Genomic DNA, 15,796 nt, shown 5'->3' on the forward strand with positions numbered 1-15,796 from the left:
TTGATGCTGTAAAAATAAATCGAACGTTGAATCTTTATGAACAATACTCAATACTTTATTATTTTCATGAATTAAATATCAGTGTGTACACATAAAATTGATGTGCAAGACAACAGATGTAGTGAACCCCTAATAGTGAGAGAATTACAATTGTATCGGAGGTCACATACATAATATATAACTTACTTGGTATAACATTAAATAATGAATAGTATTACGTGTATAAAATACTTGGCAAGTAAATGCATCTTGTGTGAATGTTTTCGATACAATCAAATGAATGTGATTGTCTGCAAGTCATTTCAAATGCTTCAAAGAATAGCCACTACACTACAACATGAGCTGTTAGCCACAAAAATTGAAGAATAAAATAACAATATATACAAAGCTCTAGTAGAAAATGCTACACATTATAATACTCAGATGAACCTAGTGAGCAAGACATTAAACAAAGCAGTGATAAGAAACAACACCGATTACAAAAACGCTGAAGTGACCTCCAGAAAACATTAAGTACCATTTCACATATATTTCTGTTCTGCTGTATTGCAAAAGATGATTGAATTATGTGGAAAAATCCAGCTTGAATTGATATGTAGCTAAAATATGACAGAGCGTGACTGAAAAGGGCAACATTTTAAAAGAATTTGATGATTGAAAATAAGTCGGAGACAATAATAATAAGGGGAAGTGACAATGTGCAAGTGTGTTTTATCTGTTAGCAGCAGACTTTCTTCTTCTCCATTGAGCTGCTGATCAACTGGACAGTCTTCTCTTTTTCGCAATCTTCTTGCTCTTTTAGGGTTCTGAGACACAAAGGAAAGAAAACCAAAAAGTCAGAACTCCTGCATTTACACCCTGCCAGCATCATATTTGAATAAAACAGATTTGATGCTCACATAGGGGACAAGCAATGTTCCCTCTAAACTGTGCGCGAGCGCAATTGCGCACTACTCTCGTCTTCTCTGCGCACAGAAAATCATATGGAGCGCACAAAATAAAATCCCTTTTTTTTAGCTGTGAGGCCGAAGCGCGAACCACTCATCCGCCGGGCCACCCATTCATCGATATTAATCATTACATTTAATTATTACTAAATCATTTATGTGTAGTAGACATACACCTGCTTATGGCAGGTGTGATACTAGTGTGCACCCATAGCAACCAATGATGATGTTGCTCACACCGGTACTCAGTGTGCTCAGGGAGGTTGTCTTTCTGCCCAGAAAAAACAAAAAATTAGAGGGAACATTGGGGACGAGCAGTTAAAATGAGCTTGACATTCAAACCCAGCTTGATTTTTTCATTTCACGGTAAAATGACACTTCTTATTTTGCAAATGAATTTTGGTGTTTTGGCAAAAAAGAAAAACATATCCTACTTACCTAGCCAAATGAAGCATAGCCGCTACTACATTTTTTCCTGAGCATGCACTGCACTCAAAGAAAGTCATCTGACAGTCCTTTAAAACACACATAAATCAATTTTCCCCGCAATGCCGCTGGAAAATGTGAAGAAATTATAGCTGGTAATAAAATAGTCAAAATTGAGGAAACTTCTGCAATTTCATTACAAGAAAAACAAGACTGACCTTAGCCAATCTCTCCCCCATTGCTTTATGCACTTGTCTTTCTCGTTCCAAGTCGGTTTTGTTTCCCAACAGCATTAAAGTTATGTCTTCGCCTGAGCCTTCCTAAAAGACAGGCATTTAAGGTTTAAATCTAGACAACGAGGAGAAAATGAACAAACATTAAGTTTTACCTTTACACTTGTGAGCCACTCTCTGACAGCTGTGAAACTCTGCTGAACTGTTATGTCATACATTAAAACCACACCGTCAGCTTTGCGGAAAAATTGCTTGGTAATGCTTCGATACCTTAAATGGGGAAATAATACAGATAAAACCAACAGCGGTTATTCTGAAAGAAGAAATAGAGGAGTCTCTGAAGTAGTAAAATCATAATTTAAAGTCAAACTGTCGCCATAAAACAATTTTAATGGATGTTATGGTTTTATGACCTTTCTTGTCCTGCCGTATCCCACACCTGCAGTGCCACCTGGCTGTTATCCACCATTATTGTTTTCACACTGTAGTCCAAACCTGCAATTACAATATCAACATGATATTTGCACCTTCTTTTGAGTAACTGTAACTTGTCCGTATTGCTGCTTGTATTCATTTTAATGTTATCAATCCAGTTTTTATAACAATGTAGGAATTGATAAATGTATTCATACCAACAGTGGCAGAAGTGTCAGGATGGAAACAGTTATCACAAAAGCGTCGTAGGAGTGAGGTCTTGCCAACACTGGAATTCCCCACAAGAACGATTTTAAAGAGGCGGTCTGGCAACGAGGGACTGCTTTCTTCCTACAAATAGTACACATGAGCAACGGTTGAAACTAGCTGGAATAAATCAAACTCAAACAAAAGCTTACATTTAGGCTGGTCTCCTTGCCAACAGGTTGACCCCTTGGAGACGTGGGAGTTTGGTACATTTCTTCAACTTCATCCGACAAATGAAGCTGAGCAGGATAAATATCACTCATCATCAAGTCTATATTCTCTTCCTGGTCTGTCACTTCCTCGCCTTCATTATATGGCTGAAGAGGGAATTGGGTGCAGGCGCCATTTTGGAGCAAATGTGGGAGGTGGTCCTCCTCAATGGAGATGAGCCTCGGTAGGTAACATCTGGTCACGTCTGGGCCACATGTTTTCATCAACTTCTTGGCTTGGTTCTTACTTACATCCTCTTCCACATCCTCACAGCTGATACGATTTAAAGACATTGACATGAAGGGCTTTGAAATACTTCAACAAGTCATTTTATTGTGCAAGCAGATATTTTCAAACAAAACACTTCCAAAAAGTGACAGAAAAAGCCTTAATAATGAAATCAGGTCCTAATTAGTCTTCTTTTCTTAGCTGCCATCATCCGGCCCATAAAAAAATCTCCAAAAATAAGATGATGTCACAACCAGAATGAGAAGCAGACTTATGCAGGCTGTAAAAATGCTACCTATAAGCTTTCTATTTTGTCGTTGTTATGTTACCATTATTTCATTCTATCAAGATGTACCAGTACTAGCAACACTAGAAACCTTAGCATAATAATCATTTATGGTTGTGATGTTATCAAATCTATTCTCAACATCAAGATTACATGCTCACCATGTTTTAGGACCCTTAACATAACTATGTTTTCAAATTACAGTAAAGTAAATTAAAGTCTGCACATAACTGGGTTCAACTTGGGAGGTTGCACAGCACAAAATACAATGTTTTTACCTTTTGGGGAAGTGAGTGTTTGTCAAAGCATTATATGGAGGCCTTGGCTGCAATCTTGTGCTCTTAAAATTGTGAGGATTCTGAAACGCCAAACATGAGTGATAATTATTATTGATGTCATTTAAAAAGACACACACACAGTTAATAAATTGTTCTTTGGTACGTATGACAAACCTGAAATGAAATGTCTTTTTCGTCTCGTAAATGTTTGTTTACTTCCCTGAAAGAAAAATATTGGAGACGCTTCAATAAAAAAAATCAATACTCACATTTTCAACTAACGCTAAAAAGAAGCCTACAATTAAAAAGGCTCAATTGCACAAAAAGTTGAGAAAAAATGGACAAGAATGGATTACAACTCAAACCACTAAATCTGCGAAGGGCAAATTTCATAGAGGAAAATGAAACAGTCAAGAAAAATAAATTTAAATATTACCGCATTAAGCCAAGTTTTGTAAATTATTCACAGCTTTTTTTGTTAAGTCCACACACCTCATCATGTCCAGTTGTTTAAGAAAGCTTGCTCGCTCACGTTGCAGTCCTTCTGTCATCCGATATATTTCCCTGTCATTGTCATTATTAACAAGGCTATGTCATATTCTGTCTCCAGTGTAAGTGCAAGTGCAACAAACGGGGTTCTGCATTGCCGGTACTCAGACGTTTCGTCGAAAGACGTTTGGTCGACCGGACGTTTGGTCGACCGGACGTTTGGTCGACCGGACGTTTGGTCGACCGGACGTTTGGTCGACCGGACGTTTGGTAGAACGGACGTTTGGTAGAACGGACGTTTGGTAGAACGGACGTTTGGTCGCCGGGTTGTTACTGTTGAAACCAGCTCTCAAAATTATAATCATGAAAGAGAGAGAGTGTGAGTTTAATATCTAAATATCTAATATCAAAATATCAACAGTAAACTCTCTGTCATAATTTGACAGCGAGCGAACCCGGCGACCAAACGTCCGTTCGACCAAACGTCCGTTCGACCAAACGTCCGGTCGACCAAACGTCCGGTCGACCAAACGTCCGGTCGACCAAACGTCCGGTCGACCAAACGTCCGGTCGACCAAACGTCCGGTCGACCAAACGTCCGGTCGACCAAACGTCCGGTCGACCAAACGTCCGGTCGACCAAACGTCCGGTCGACCAAACGTCCGGTCGACTAAACGTCCGGGGACCAAACGTATTTTGACGAAACGTCCGGTCACGGCGTTGCCATCACTCACATTTCCTGCTCCTCGTTGAGTCGTGTGGACTTTTCGTGGAGCAAACTCAGCTGTTCCTGTGCCAAAAGCAGCTCTTGACTGGCATAATCCAATTCTTTTGCCAGTTCATCATTTGTTTTTTTCAACTTTACATTCTCCACATTGGTCACATGTTGCACACTATGAAGCTCCTGACACTGATCTTCCAACTGCGAATGAACAATCGGAGCAAAAGAATGACCTTTCAATTGGATGTGCTCGGATTTTCTGCTCTTTATTTCATAATACCCTACTTAGTGCATCGCTGAGGAAACGGGGATTTAAAATGCGAAATAAATAAAAAAATCACTTACGCTCCTCTGCTTGTGAAAGAGCTGCTCCAACTCTTTCTCCTTAGTGGTCAGCTGTCTTTCAAGGTCTTGACTGCGGGACATAAACTTCTTATAATCCTTCAGAAATGAAAGAGAACGTTACAAGCACCAAGTGAGTGATCAGTGGTGGCTTTGAAACATCAGATACTGCCAACCTCCTTGTTAAAATTGATTTGAGATCCATTTGATTTAAAAAAGGTCATTTAAAAAAAAAAATATTTGCTTAATTATTTGTTTGTTTTACCTGCAACACAATTCGTTCTCTTTCAGTCTTTATTTGCTGCTCCATTTCGTCGTAAAGTCGATGGATCTCATCATCATGTGTTGCCGTTTTTCTATAACAGATTCATAGTAAGTCATTCAGTCCTGTTTTAATCATATGTAAGGAATGTGGTTGCATTTATTTTCAGATTAAAGAGCAAAGCGTCATTAATCTCAATGGAATCCAAATGTCTGCTACATTTTCTGACCGTTGCAGTGCATTCTCCATCTCCTTTTTTTCCTGGTTCGCCACAATTATTTGCGATGTTACCCTTGCTAGGAAGTCCTCAAAATTAGACAACAGGTGTGGCTCATCCCGTCGTAGCTCAGCCCACAAATTACGTACCTCTGCAGGTCTAAAAAAAAAAAAGCAGGTTCCATGAAAATATTAAGATGGACATAAAAATAGCCAATTAAATGTCAACATTTGAACAAATTTAACAAAAAATATTTTTCCAAAAAGAAGTTTTCACTGACAAAATTCAGGTTTTAATTATTTCGCCGCGTTACATATTTTTATTGAGAAAAGCCATGTGTCTTTGTAATATGTTGGAAATTAAACAAGACCACACAAATTATGGTTTTCCACAACAGAGACATTCTTTCAGTCCTTTTAAATGGAACAAGAGAAGTGCTCAATTTATGAACAGCTACCAATGGGAGCAATTGATGATGAATAGAGTAGAAACAACTTTGGGAAACATGAGGAAACTACAGGGCTGTGACATAAAACAGATTTTCATTACAACAATGAACAATTGGGCAGAAATGATGTCCAGGAAAAGTTTTCAACTTTTCGAGACTGACCACTTAAGTGACTCACAGAATACTCACTCTTCAAAGACCCTGTTGGCTCCGAGGCGCTCCATTAGCATGGAAAAATGCTTCTCCTCTTCATCCTCTGAGGTTACCGAAGTCGCTTCCCATCGGCTAAGGTAAAGTGCCTCCGGAGGTTTTGTGCAGGGGGGATTTTCTCCCATGCCTTCTTTTAACGAAATCTCCCTGCCATACAAAAATTTACCTAGAAAACAGTTTAAAGCCAACATATTAGACATGTTGTTTGGACTGTGTCCATGATAAATTGCAGTCAAACATACTAAAGCCAGCTGAAAACTCCTCTAGGGTTAGAAATCCGTTGCTGTCAGAATCGAGCGTGTCAAAAACTTTCTCCAAGTCGGCCGCATTGAGAGGGACTTCGCCAAGAAGCCTCTGTTTTAGACAAGATGAACAGCCGTTAGTGACAATGGACACAGAATAAAGGACAATACAACAGAGTAGCTATAACAACGGCTACATAAGAGCCATTAGGAAGACTTTTTACAATAGTAGTTTCTTGGAACGCCTTTAAAGGGGCTCAAGGGTGATTTAGGTAAACCAATAGCTGTTTCTTTTATTGGTTTTAAACACCACAGGAAAAATGGTGTGTGATTTAACTCTTCTGTTGTTACATGCACATGTAATGGGGAATCTCACACCAAGGACCAGCTGAAATATTCCCAGTAGTGATCAAATAAGAGGCTCAATGATTGACTAGGTCAGAACTAGGCCAAACATGTTTATTTTCAAGTGCCTTCCAAATAAAATGTCGCTTTTCCAACAGGTTGCAATATGGAAAATGTATAACATTTTATGTTATTACACTAAAATAGACCAATGCTATTAAAAAGAGAGAGAGAGAGAGATTAAGATTAAATACTATAGTGAAAAACAAGTGATGTCGATGAATCACTTTTTTTTTAATTGAAAAATTTGTTCAAGAATAAATGAGCGACTAAAGAATCAGTCAGTGTCATTGGCAGCAACAGCTGTTTAATTCATATGAAATCCATTTGAATTTAGTGAGTGATCACAGTCAAATTCAAATGGCCTGGATGTCTTTTGCCAACAAAGGCATTGAATCTGATAACTAGAGGTTACATAAAGGTGTGATCATGCCAAAAACCCATGACAGTAACTGTCACATAGTATTTACCAATGGTTAAAAACACACACACTCACAAAGGCACACCTTTAAAACAGTGTGGTATTAGGATATGTTTACTCTACTGCATCCTTTGACAAAGAACATCCATTTATGACAGGGTGGGGATAAGTAAACTTAAATAAAATTCTGGGACACCTCCATTACATAGGTTGAAACAGTGAGTGTCTGAAAGCATAATGGATAGATATTGTAAGTAACAGCCTCTAGTAGTGTTCCACTCTAAAGCCTCATTAGAACAGGCTTTCATATCAAAGCAATTTTTTTACGAGTGTTTGTGTTCTCGAGTGCTTCATCAATGGAACGGCAACATCCGAGGGCCGAGTAAATCTGCACAATAATGCAAGTGGAGAGCTCGGATCACAAAGCGCCCATGTTGCTCAGTAGACTATCTTTACCACCTTCCTCTTTCGCGGCTTTCACTAAAGCACACGTGTTCTCTTCATGTCTAATTATCAGAATCACAGATGAGAGAACAGATAATGATTTCATTGTAAATTTAAATTTAAACGTGGAAGTGTTAATGTGTGCTGTATCGTATTGTAATGTGCTGTCGAATAAACTTAGACACATCTAATAATAAATAGTACAATAATAATTACTTCAATATTTGGGATTTTAAACTGTTTTACTGGTGCATAAACAGAGTGATGCGGTGCGGTCATGTGCTCGAAAATTTCAGATCTCATAAAAAAACGCACATTGTCCAATAAGAAAAACAGTACAATATTTCTTTTTGAAATACAACATAATATAGACAATAGCATTCCATGTTTTGCAAGCATGGATAACGGGAAATTGGCAAAATATATAATAAATGGGTAAAAAAAAATGGGACTCTGGGAATTAAAAAATAGGTTTGAAAAAGTTATTGCATTTAGTATTTGTCAATATAAATTAGAAAGGAATACAGTTTTAAATGTAAGTAGTTACATTTGATCACCTCACCTGCATGTCCCGTTGAGTGATGAAGCCCTTTTTCTCAATGTCACAGACTTGGAAGAACTCCCTTGTTTTCTCCAGGACCATGTTTTGAGCAACATGGCGCCTCTCCAGGTTTGCCCCTTCACTTCCACATTTGGACCCAGCAGTGGTGTTGGTGAGGGCAGAAGGGACAATTAATGCCGCCATGGTAGTTGCGTAAGCGGTAGTTCGTAGTGATGTGATCACCAACGTTAAACTTCACATGAGCGAGGTACGCAGAGGATGGATCACAGCGATGTGACACATCATCTCTTAGCAACCAACTGGTTCATTTGGACATGAAAGATAGCAAACAGATTGAAAGAGATTTAGATAACGTATTCGAAAGCGGTGTTCTTTGAATGAATACTTTTGGTATTAGTATTTATCTTATTTCATTTTAATTTCTAGGAAAGCATCAATTTATTTTCCCTTAACTGAGAGTTGCAACAAAAAAATCCACTTTTAGAAGTTGAATAAAATGTTGCTTTCTACCAAGGACTGAAAAACGTAATTTACAAGAATGTTCCATGGTCAAATCCTTCATGTCTTCTGCAATAAAGGCAGGACTTTACAAGAGAAAAATAAAGCAAAAATGTTCAAAAGAGAATATTGTGTACAATGTTTTTAGTACTAAATTTAAAATCTAACCTCTTGAAATCTTGAAATCATGCATTTCAAACCTCTTTTTATATTTCCTAAGACACTAAAAACATGTTTGAGTCACCCGCAAATACACAATAAGTAAACAAAGAGATATTCCACGTCTTAATCTACCTATTTTATGTGGCTCTCAAAATTATAAAAGAATTGTGATCTTTACATTGGGTGCATTTTCCTTTGTCTCACACTAACATTGGTTGATTCTAAAATAAAGCATGTCAATGAGACAGTTCATTTACACACCCACACACAAAGAAATACAAGCACCAAAGCACATTCTGCAACTTCTTGCAAGCACAACTGATCCCTCTCGAGTCGAAAAGAGGAAACAAGAAGAGGAAGTCAATGTTTTTCGTCTTCATTGTTTCATCTCTCATGTGGTGAGCTATTGGCTAGAGTAAAGGTTGCATTAAAGTGCCTTTCAAAGTTGTTGACGAATGACCAGAGACTTCCGAAACAGAAACGGTTAAAGCCCCCAAATCCCTCAGTCCTCAACTGAACTCAATTCACACTTGGTAGATTATTTAACAATTGCCTGGAATTGTTTTAACAATTCTTAGGTAAGGTGATATTGGGGGATAAAAACAAATTCAACATGCTGTAGCTGACCTCAACCTGGGCATGGTGATATTATTGTATATTTTGAAGACCATTAAACAACTCTGTCGACAAATATGGGAGGAACTGACATCTAAAACTAGCTCCAGGGTTGAAGGCTACTTTTTTCATGAAACAACTTCTGTATAATGGCTTCTTATTCAAATACATTCAGAATAGAATAAGTGACTAACTTCCCAGTATACTATGAACCAATTACGTGTACATTTTAAAAGTTTACAGCAAATTTGCTGTCATTTGTCCGAAACATTTGATAATACTGGGACAAGAATATTTCTGCAAACAAGGGCTCATGCGTCAAATCAAAATTAAAATGACCTCTATTGTTGAATGTCATCATTTGTTTTCTCTTGTTCTTTCCCTATTTACATTTCACCTGGTTGCAGTGCATTTCTAACATTTGTATGTTTGGTAATTTCAATAAAATGACACCAAGCATTATACCTGAAATAGGAAGTAAACAGGAACAGACGCACCAGTTCATTCATTGCCACATGAATCATTAAAATAAAAGTGGAGAAAAGAAAACTAAGTGTACAACAATTTAGATCTTATCGTGCAATACTCTATGGGACCACTGAAGGCCTCTTGACGTTTCAGGCGTGGGTTCTTACCATTCTTTATACGCACACTTGTTAAAATAAATATCTAGATAGAAACAGTCAAAAAGTCGTGCCAGTTCACCGACTCCAGTTCGATGGCTTTAAGATGGAAAAAAAAAAGACGCAGAAAATGTACATACCAGGTAATCCAAAGAGTCAATTTTCGGTGTTTTTACGGCGTAGTTTAGCTTGAAGCAAATGACTTTGACGCAGAAAGGTGACAAATAGCGTGGCCAGCGTGTAAGTGGTGGAATTTCACTGAGCACACGCCGGATAGGCAAACAGAAGGGGCGGGGCTGTTATCTATGGTTACTATAGCAACGCTCGTCCATCATGTCTTCACCAAAGTAATATCAAATATGGTATATGTAAATAAATTTAGATATAATTTATTCAAATAAATAAATAAGAAAAGGTCAAATACATATTTTATGTGCAATGACAAGTATTTATGTTAGGAACAACAAGAACAAAACATTTAATTTAAATATTTTTGCCAACATTTTGAACATAGTATATTTTGAATATAATCATATAATATTGATTGCTTGCATAATTTTGATCAGTTGTAGTGTTGTAGTACTTTTTTGCGAATATTTTGTGAAAGAAGCAGTACTCAATAACATCCACTAGAAGACAGTGTTTATCTGGGTATGTCTCCCTCAAAGTTTACAAGAAATTGGTAGTCCTTATTCCCACAAAAAAGACAAAAAAACGTTGTTGTTTTTTAATTGTTATATATTCTCCGTATCCTCACATGATTCTGACCAGGTTTGCTAAAATCCTGCACATCCTCACTTTGACAGTTATGCAATTTTATTCTTCAAGTATAATGATCATTAAATTGTGTTGCCTATCATATATTTAACATTTGGTCCAGTTTTTTTGTTGCTGAAATGTAAAAACATGACTTAGGTCATTATTTTTGAAAGAGTTTAATGTTGATATTTATGTATAGTTAAGGATCTGTGATTTCCCGATGATATGAAATTGGTTCAAATTTATTGGAAGTCAATTACTGGAAATTTCCCCCCTTTTCTTTTCTTTTGTCTTCTGTGTAGGTCAAGGGCCAACACAGTAAATGAGAGACTAGCCTGGTTTCCTGAAATTAACGAATGATGGCAGATTGTAATGCACACAACTAACAGGGGAGAGCAGCACAGTATTCTCTTTAGAACTACTACACTATTTCTCTTTGATTTAAATGCTTGAGATATTTTGGTCATACTAAAATTGTGGAACCAGTCCGCTGAAGTGAAATATTGCACTCTTGACAAAATGCAGAATATATTTGCAACAGGAAAAGAAAAATCCAAATTCCCATAACGTACATGCACTTTATTCTCTTGTTCACATTTGCTTGACATGTGGTAGTGATGTGACCTTTTTTTTCACCATTGGTTGTGAAATGTCAACTTTATAAGGAACAGTTATGCTCTCATTGAGGGAGTGTGTGTGTGTGTGTGTGTGTGTGTGTGTGTGTGTGTGTGTGTGTGTGTGTGTGTGTGTGTGTGTGTGTGTGTTTTGTGTTAGCTGATATTTCTTTCAGCCTCATCTTTCATGATGTGCTGGGGAAGCTTAAGACTGGCAGTAAACTCTGTCAGAGTCACACATGTGGACGGGAAATAGTGTCGCGGATCAAGAGACAGGGCTCAGTGGTAAATAAGCCGAATCCTACCACACGTCTCTGGTTTAAGGCCTTGGAAGGACTGACATCACACTTGGAGACATTCACCCTTTTCTGCAGTCACAAAGATGGCAAAGTGTGCAGTTGGGGGTTTAAAGTTATCTGCGCCAATGATTTAGAGGTCTTTGCTGGCCTAGCGCATCACGCGATGCGGCTCTAATCGAGTTGATGCCTGTGGATCTGTCTGGGGACACTTTGGAGTCTTCTTAGTCAGAGCCACGTGTGCACGCTGTATCACTTGTGTGCCTCTGTAATTACGAGTTGAGGCTTTTATTGTCCTGAGCAGCAGCAGAGTTTCCTTTGTGAAAGTTTTTTGTATTTGTTTTGGCCTCATGTTTTGGCGGCCCTTTCTAAAGCTTTAGTACAACTTTAATCTGGGTGAAAGCGTTCCAGAACTCAGTTTTCAATGTTTGCAGCTAGACAAGGAAAACATGAACCATGGCTATTACCTTTTTTTAACACTATCTCACACACACGCCATTACTTCATCTAGAAAAGCTTTTTTAACACTCTTAATAGTGCAGGTATTTGGGTTTTTTTTCCAGCAAGGGCGCACATGCATGATTACACCAAGATTTTATTGATTACAGTATATTCATATACATTTAGTGAACAGCGAATCTCACAGAGTTTTTTTCGTGTTGTAGCAGCTGCATTAGAAATTTGTTAAAACAATATTTTTTTTGTGTTAGCCATCGTTGTTTTAACAATATGGTGTCATATAGTATTATAAAATCACACATTTAAAAAATGTATATATACTTAGGAGATTAGAAATTTACTTCAGGGTTTTCTGCTTTGTATTTAAGGATGGTATTACCGCCCACCCTCTAATTCCCCAAAATGGCATGATTTATCAGTATTGCATGGAACATCAGCAATTGCAGCTATCCTGACGTTGACTGCGATTCATGCAACCATCTAAGTGTCAACATCCAGCCATCCTGGTAGCCATCGAAGTGAGTCATCCATTTCCCCATCCTTTGCGGCGTCGCTCTGAAATAATGGTATATTACTTTGATGATAGAACAGAGCAACTTGAGAGGTATTCAAAGGAAGTGGTATGGTCATGAAGTCATGCAGTAGCCTGGCTCCTCTTGGTTTCCAAGTCAGATTTCATGCGAAGCAAGCATGGTGACAGTATTATAGCACAAGGAAAGCTATTATATGATCATTTAACAGCATGCTTGCAGTTACACTATTAAGTGTGGTTTCATTTTGTGCGTGACATCACGGAAACCTACTTGTTGCATCATGGCCTATCCTTAATCCTCCTATGTACGCACCAGTAACTTTCATTTAATTACTGGATCATTTTTGGTAACCTGAACAGGATTCACCCATGTCTGCATTCAGTATTATCGTTTATCTACGCATTGGAACTTTTAGTCCGCTTTTGAATTGAATTCATGCCAGTGGATGTGATTGGAGTTCCACTTGCCGTATATGCCTCAACCTCTCTGGAATATATAAAAGCATGTGTTTCTCATTGGCCCATTCTTTCTTCTTATGGGCACCCGACTCGCCACATTGATGTTCCCATTGTAAAGTCGAGCTCATGGAGTCTTTTGTGTTTATACAGACGTCTCTCTTAATCATGTAACATGAAGGAAAGTGGTTAAGATAAGAGGTAATCACATAGTGTCAAAGGGAATTAAATTAATATATATAAGTTCCAAAAAAGTCCATCAAAATGTGAACATATTTTTTTCTCTCCCACAAGATTTCTAAAGAACATTGAATGCACCTAAGTAGCAAATTTTTTATTTGGTTTCAATTCTATCTTTAACAACACCCATGGGTTGATCTTGTAATTCAAAGAAAGCTAACAAGGCAATTACTACTTGGCTTTCACAGCTTCAAGATAAATATACAGCTTGTAAAAATACAGTGCGGGTGTTTTTCTCTTAGGAACAGTATACTTTGTTGAAGTTGCCACTGATTAACTTTTGTACTGAAACAGTTAGGAATGTACCACTAATTGCATTTCCTTTTGACTGTAAGAAAAAATGAATGATCAATTAACTCATTCAGTGCCAAAAGAAATGTTTTTATGGCATTTACATTTGTCACAAGGAGCAATGTAGAAAAGTCTTAGCCTGGTTTACTGTACATATTGTGTACACAGTTTTAAGACAAAACTAACTTACTAGCTACCAATTACAGTAATGACCCTAAATTCATCAAATTTAGGATAAATATACACGACAAAGGGGCACCTGATGGTGTAGTGGTTCACTCGCCTGACTTCAGTGTGGGCAGTTTCAAAAATAAACTGGTGAGTAACAAGCTATGTTTGCTTTCCACGGCTTGGAAAAGTGTAAAATTCAATTATATTTGAGGCTGTCCAATATACATCATTAATCGTTTATTTCTGGATTAGGTGGAATTCTCCGAATACGTATTCTCAGAATTCCTGTCCATTGCAAAATAAACGTTATGTTATGTTTTCCCCTGTGAGAAATATGTGATGGTAACCTGTTTTGTTCTCACCGCAGCTGTGCCCAGCAGAGTTAGGCTGTGGTCAAAAATGTATCATCTTTAAGGGATCTAGGATTTTGGGATTACAGTTATAATTTCATTCACTGACCAGTCTATTTGTAAGACTTTCCATCCCAGAAAGTGATTTCACATTGGCAGATTCAGAAAAGGATTTGACTGCCGGGGTTGATATAGCGATGACTTTTAATAGTGTGAATGGGTCGCTGTGGATCAACTGAATGCATCGTGTCAGAACATGTTATCATGTGTCTTTTCACAAAAAGATCAGAAGGAATGTATAGGCATAAACCACCCAATGAGGGATAAGAAAATATGGCAAAATGACATCTCATCACGCTGGAATGCCATTTCTCACTGGGTGGCACTTTTGTAAATTTCTACCCTGACTAGAATACAGACACCACAGCGGTAGAATAGATTGTGTTTTACTGAGAAGTATTTTGTCTTAAGAAGTGGGTTTGTGTCTGTGTGTGTTAAATTCTTTGTTATAAAATTACATATCACAGCACTTGGAGTTCCACCAGCATCCATGAGAAATATTTGAAGTGACACTTTGGTGGATTTTTTATTTATTATGGGTGGGGGACTGTGAGATGATTAAACTTATCATCATTATCTATGTCATTTCTGTGAGACCATGTTTGGTGCTCTTATATAAATATTTCTCCTTAGATGTCTCCTCACTTTGCAGGTGATGGACAGGGTTAGAGTTAGACTGGTTGGACTGGCTGGAAGTCAACATACCACTACATATTTTGGACACCTGCCGCTGCAAAAGTGTCTGCTCTCTATAAATGATTGCATATTTATTTAAAAAAAAAAATCATTGTCAGGCAATCAATTCAGGGTGTACCGCGCCTACTGCCCGTGGTTAGCTGGGATAGGCTCCAGCATCTCCCGCTACCCTTGTGAGTATAAGCAGCATGGAAAATGGATTTGTATGTCTCATATTCCGAATTAATCTTATATTGAGGAGAATGATCTTCAGCTCTTGCCCACCAAGACATGAACGGTCAGATTTCAAAGTATGAAGTAAAGGAGGGTGCAACCTAAGTGTATCTGAGAAGGAAACCCTCTTTTCAGTGATTGGAAGACGTATTCTGCTTTTGGAAAAGAAAAAAAACCTACAGAACCATTCTTCAGCCCACAGTCTGGAGCAGTAACAGATGTTCCTATGGATAGATATGAATACCGTTCATGCGTGTGTATGTAACTCTGGTAGTTGTTATGGATTGTTCAAACAGATTGCCATGTCCACTCACATTCACAGAGGCTCTCTTCTCCCATTTTTCTCATGGGAACATTAATATGCAGGTGTTTTGTGGCTGGTATTTTGAACTCAATTATCCACCTTGACCTTTTCACTTCAAGTGTTATGTGTGGATTTATAGACAAGTTATCGACCATGCTGTCTGAATAGCAAGACTTGGATAAATCTCGGATAAATGAACCTTTGCTGTGTTAATATACTTAATAGTAACCACTAAAAGGACCAATCAGTACCTCCAAAGACGATACAGTTTATCAGTCATATTTTGTCTTTAGGGTCCCAATATTATCCCAAATTTGGACGATTCACTGTTCCTACTTTGGAAATGTCTCTCCTAAATCAGCTGCTGCCTGATTGAAAATTCATAGCTTTCCACACAGGGCCTTT

At 37.9% G+C, this 15,796-nt stretch overlaps 1 protein-coding gene across 3 annotated transcripts; it reads right to left on the reverse strand.

The window, feature by feature from the left end:
- Nucleotides 1–31: 31 nt before the first annotated feature.
- On the reverse strand, nt 32–8,316 carry cracr2aa (calcium release activated channel regulator 2Aa). 3 transcript variants are annotated; one of them, XM_077596530.1, is made up of 17 exons: nt 8,053–8,316; nt 6,221–6,332; nt 5,958–6,144; nt 5,333–5,479; nt 5,107–5,197; nt 4,845–4,940; nt 4,513–4,700; nt 3,782–3,853; nt 3,464–3,509; nt 3,290–3,369; nt 2,440–2,770; nt 2,239–2,371; nt 2,020–2,101; nt 1,762–1,876; nt 1,592–1,693; nt 1,386–1,462; nt 32–806 (listed from the first exon to the last, which is right to left on the reverse strand). In XM_077596530.1, exons 1-17 carry the CDS (start codon nt 8,233–8,235, stop codon nt 719–721), a joined length of 2,130 nt encoding a protein of 709 aa, XP_077452656.1. In that variant the 5' UTR covers nt 8,236–8,316; the 3' UTR covers nt 32–718. The 3 variants fall into 3 exon arrangements, 2 of the variants coding, with proteins under 2 accessions (XP_077452656.1, XP_077452657.1); XM_077596531.1 differs by lacking the exon at nt 3,782–3,853; XR_013299630.1 differs by lacking the exons at nt 32–806; nt 1,386–1,462; nt 1,592–1,693 and having other exon boundaries at nt 2,239–2,367.
- Between the last annotated feature and the right edge of the window lie 7,480 nt (nt 8,317–15,796).

Source organism: Stigmatopora argus, chromosome 3 (assembly GCF_051989625.1).
Source record: "Stigmatopora argus isolate UIUO_Sarg chromosome 3, RoL_Sarg_1.0, whole genome shotgun sequence".
Taxonomy (NCBI): Eukaryota; Metazoa; Chordata; class Actinopteri; order Syngnathiformes; family Syngnathidae; genus Stigmatopora; species Stigmatopora argus.

Coding starts and splice junctions, on each gene's coding strand:
- cracr2aa (XM_077596530.1), bottom strand. CDS start 8,235: ATGGCGGCATTAATTGTCCCTTCTGCCCTCACCAACACCACTGCTGGG. Junction 1,877..2,019: donor GATACGGCAGGACAAGAAAG/GTCATAAAACCA, acceptor TCCCCATTTAAG/GTATCGAAGCATTACCAAGC. Junction 1,463..1,591: donor TGGGGGAGAGATTGGCTAAG/GTCAGTCTTGTT, acceptor TGTGTTTTAAAG/GACTGTCAGATGACTTTCTT.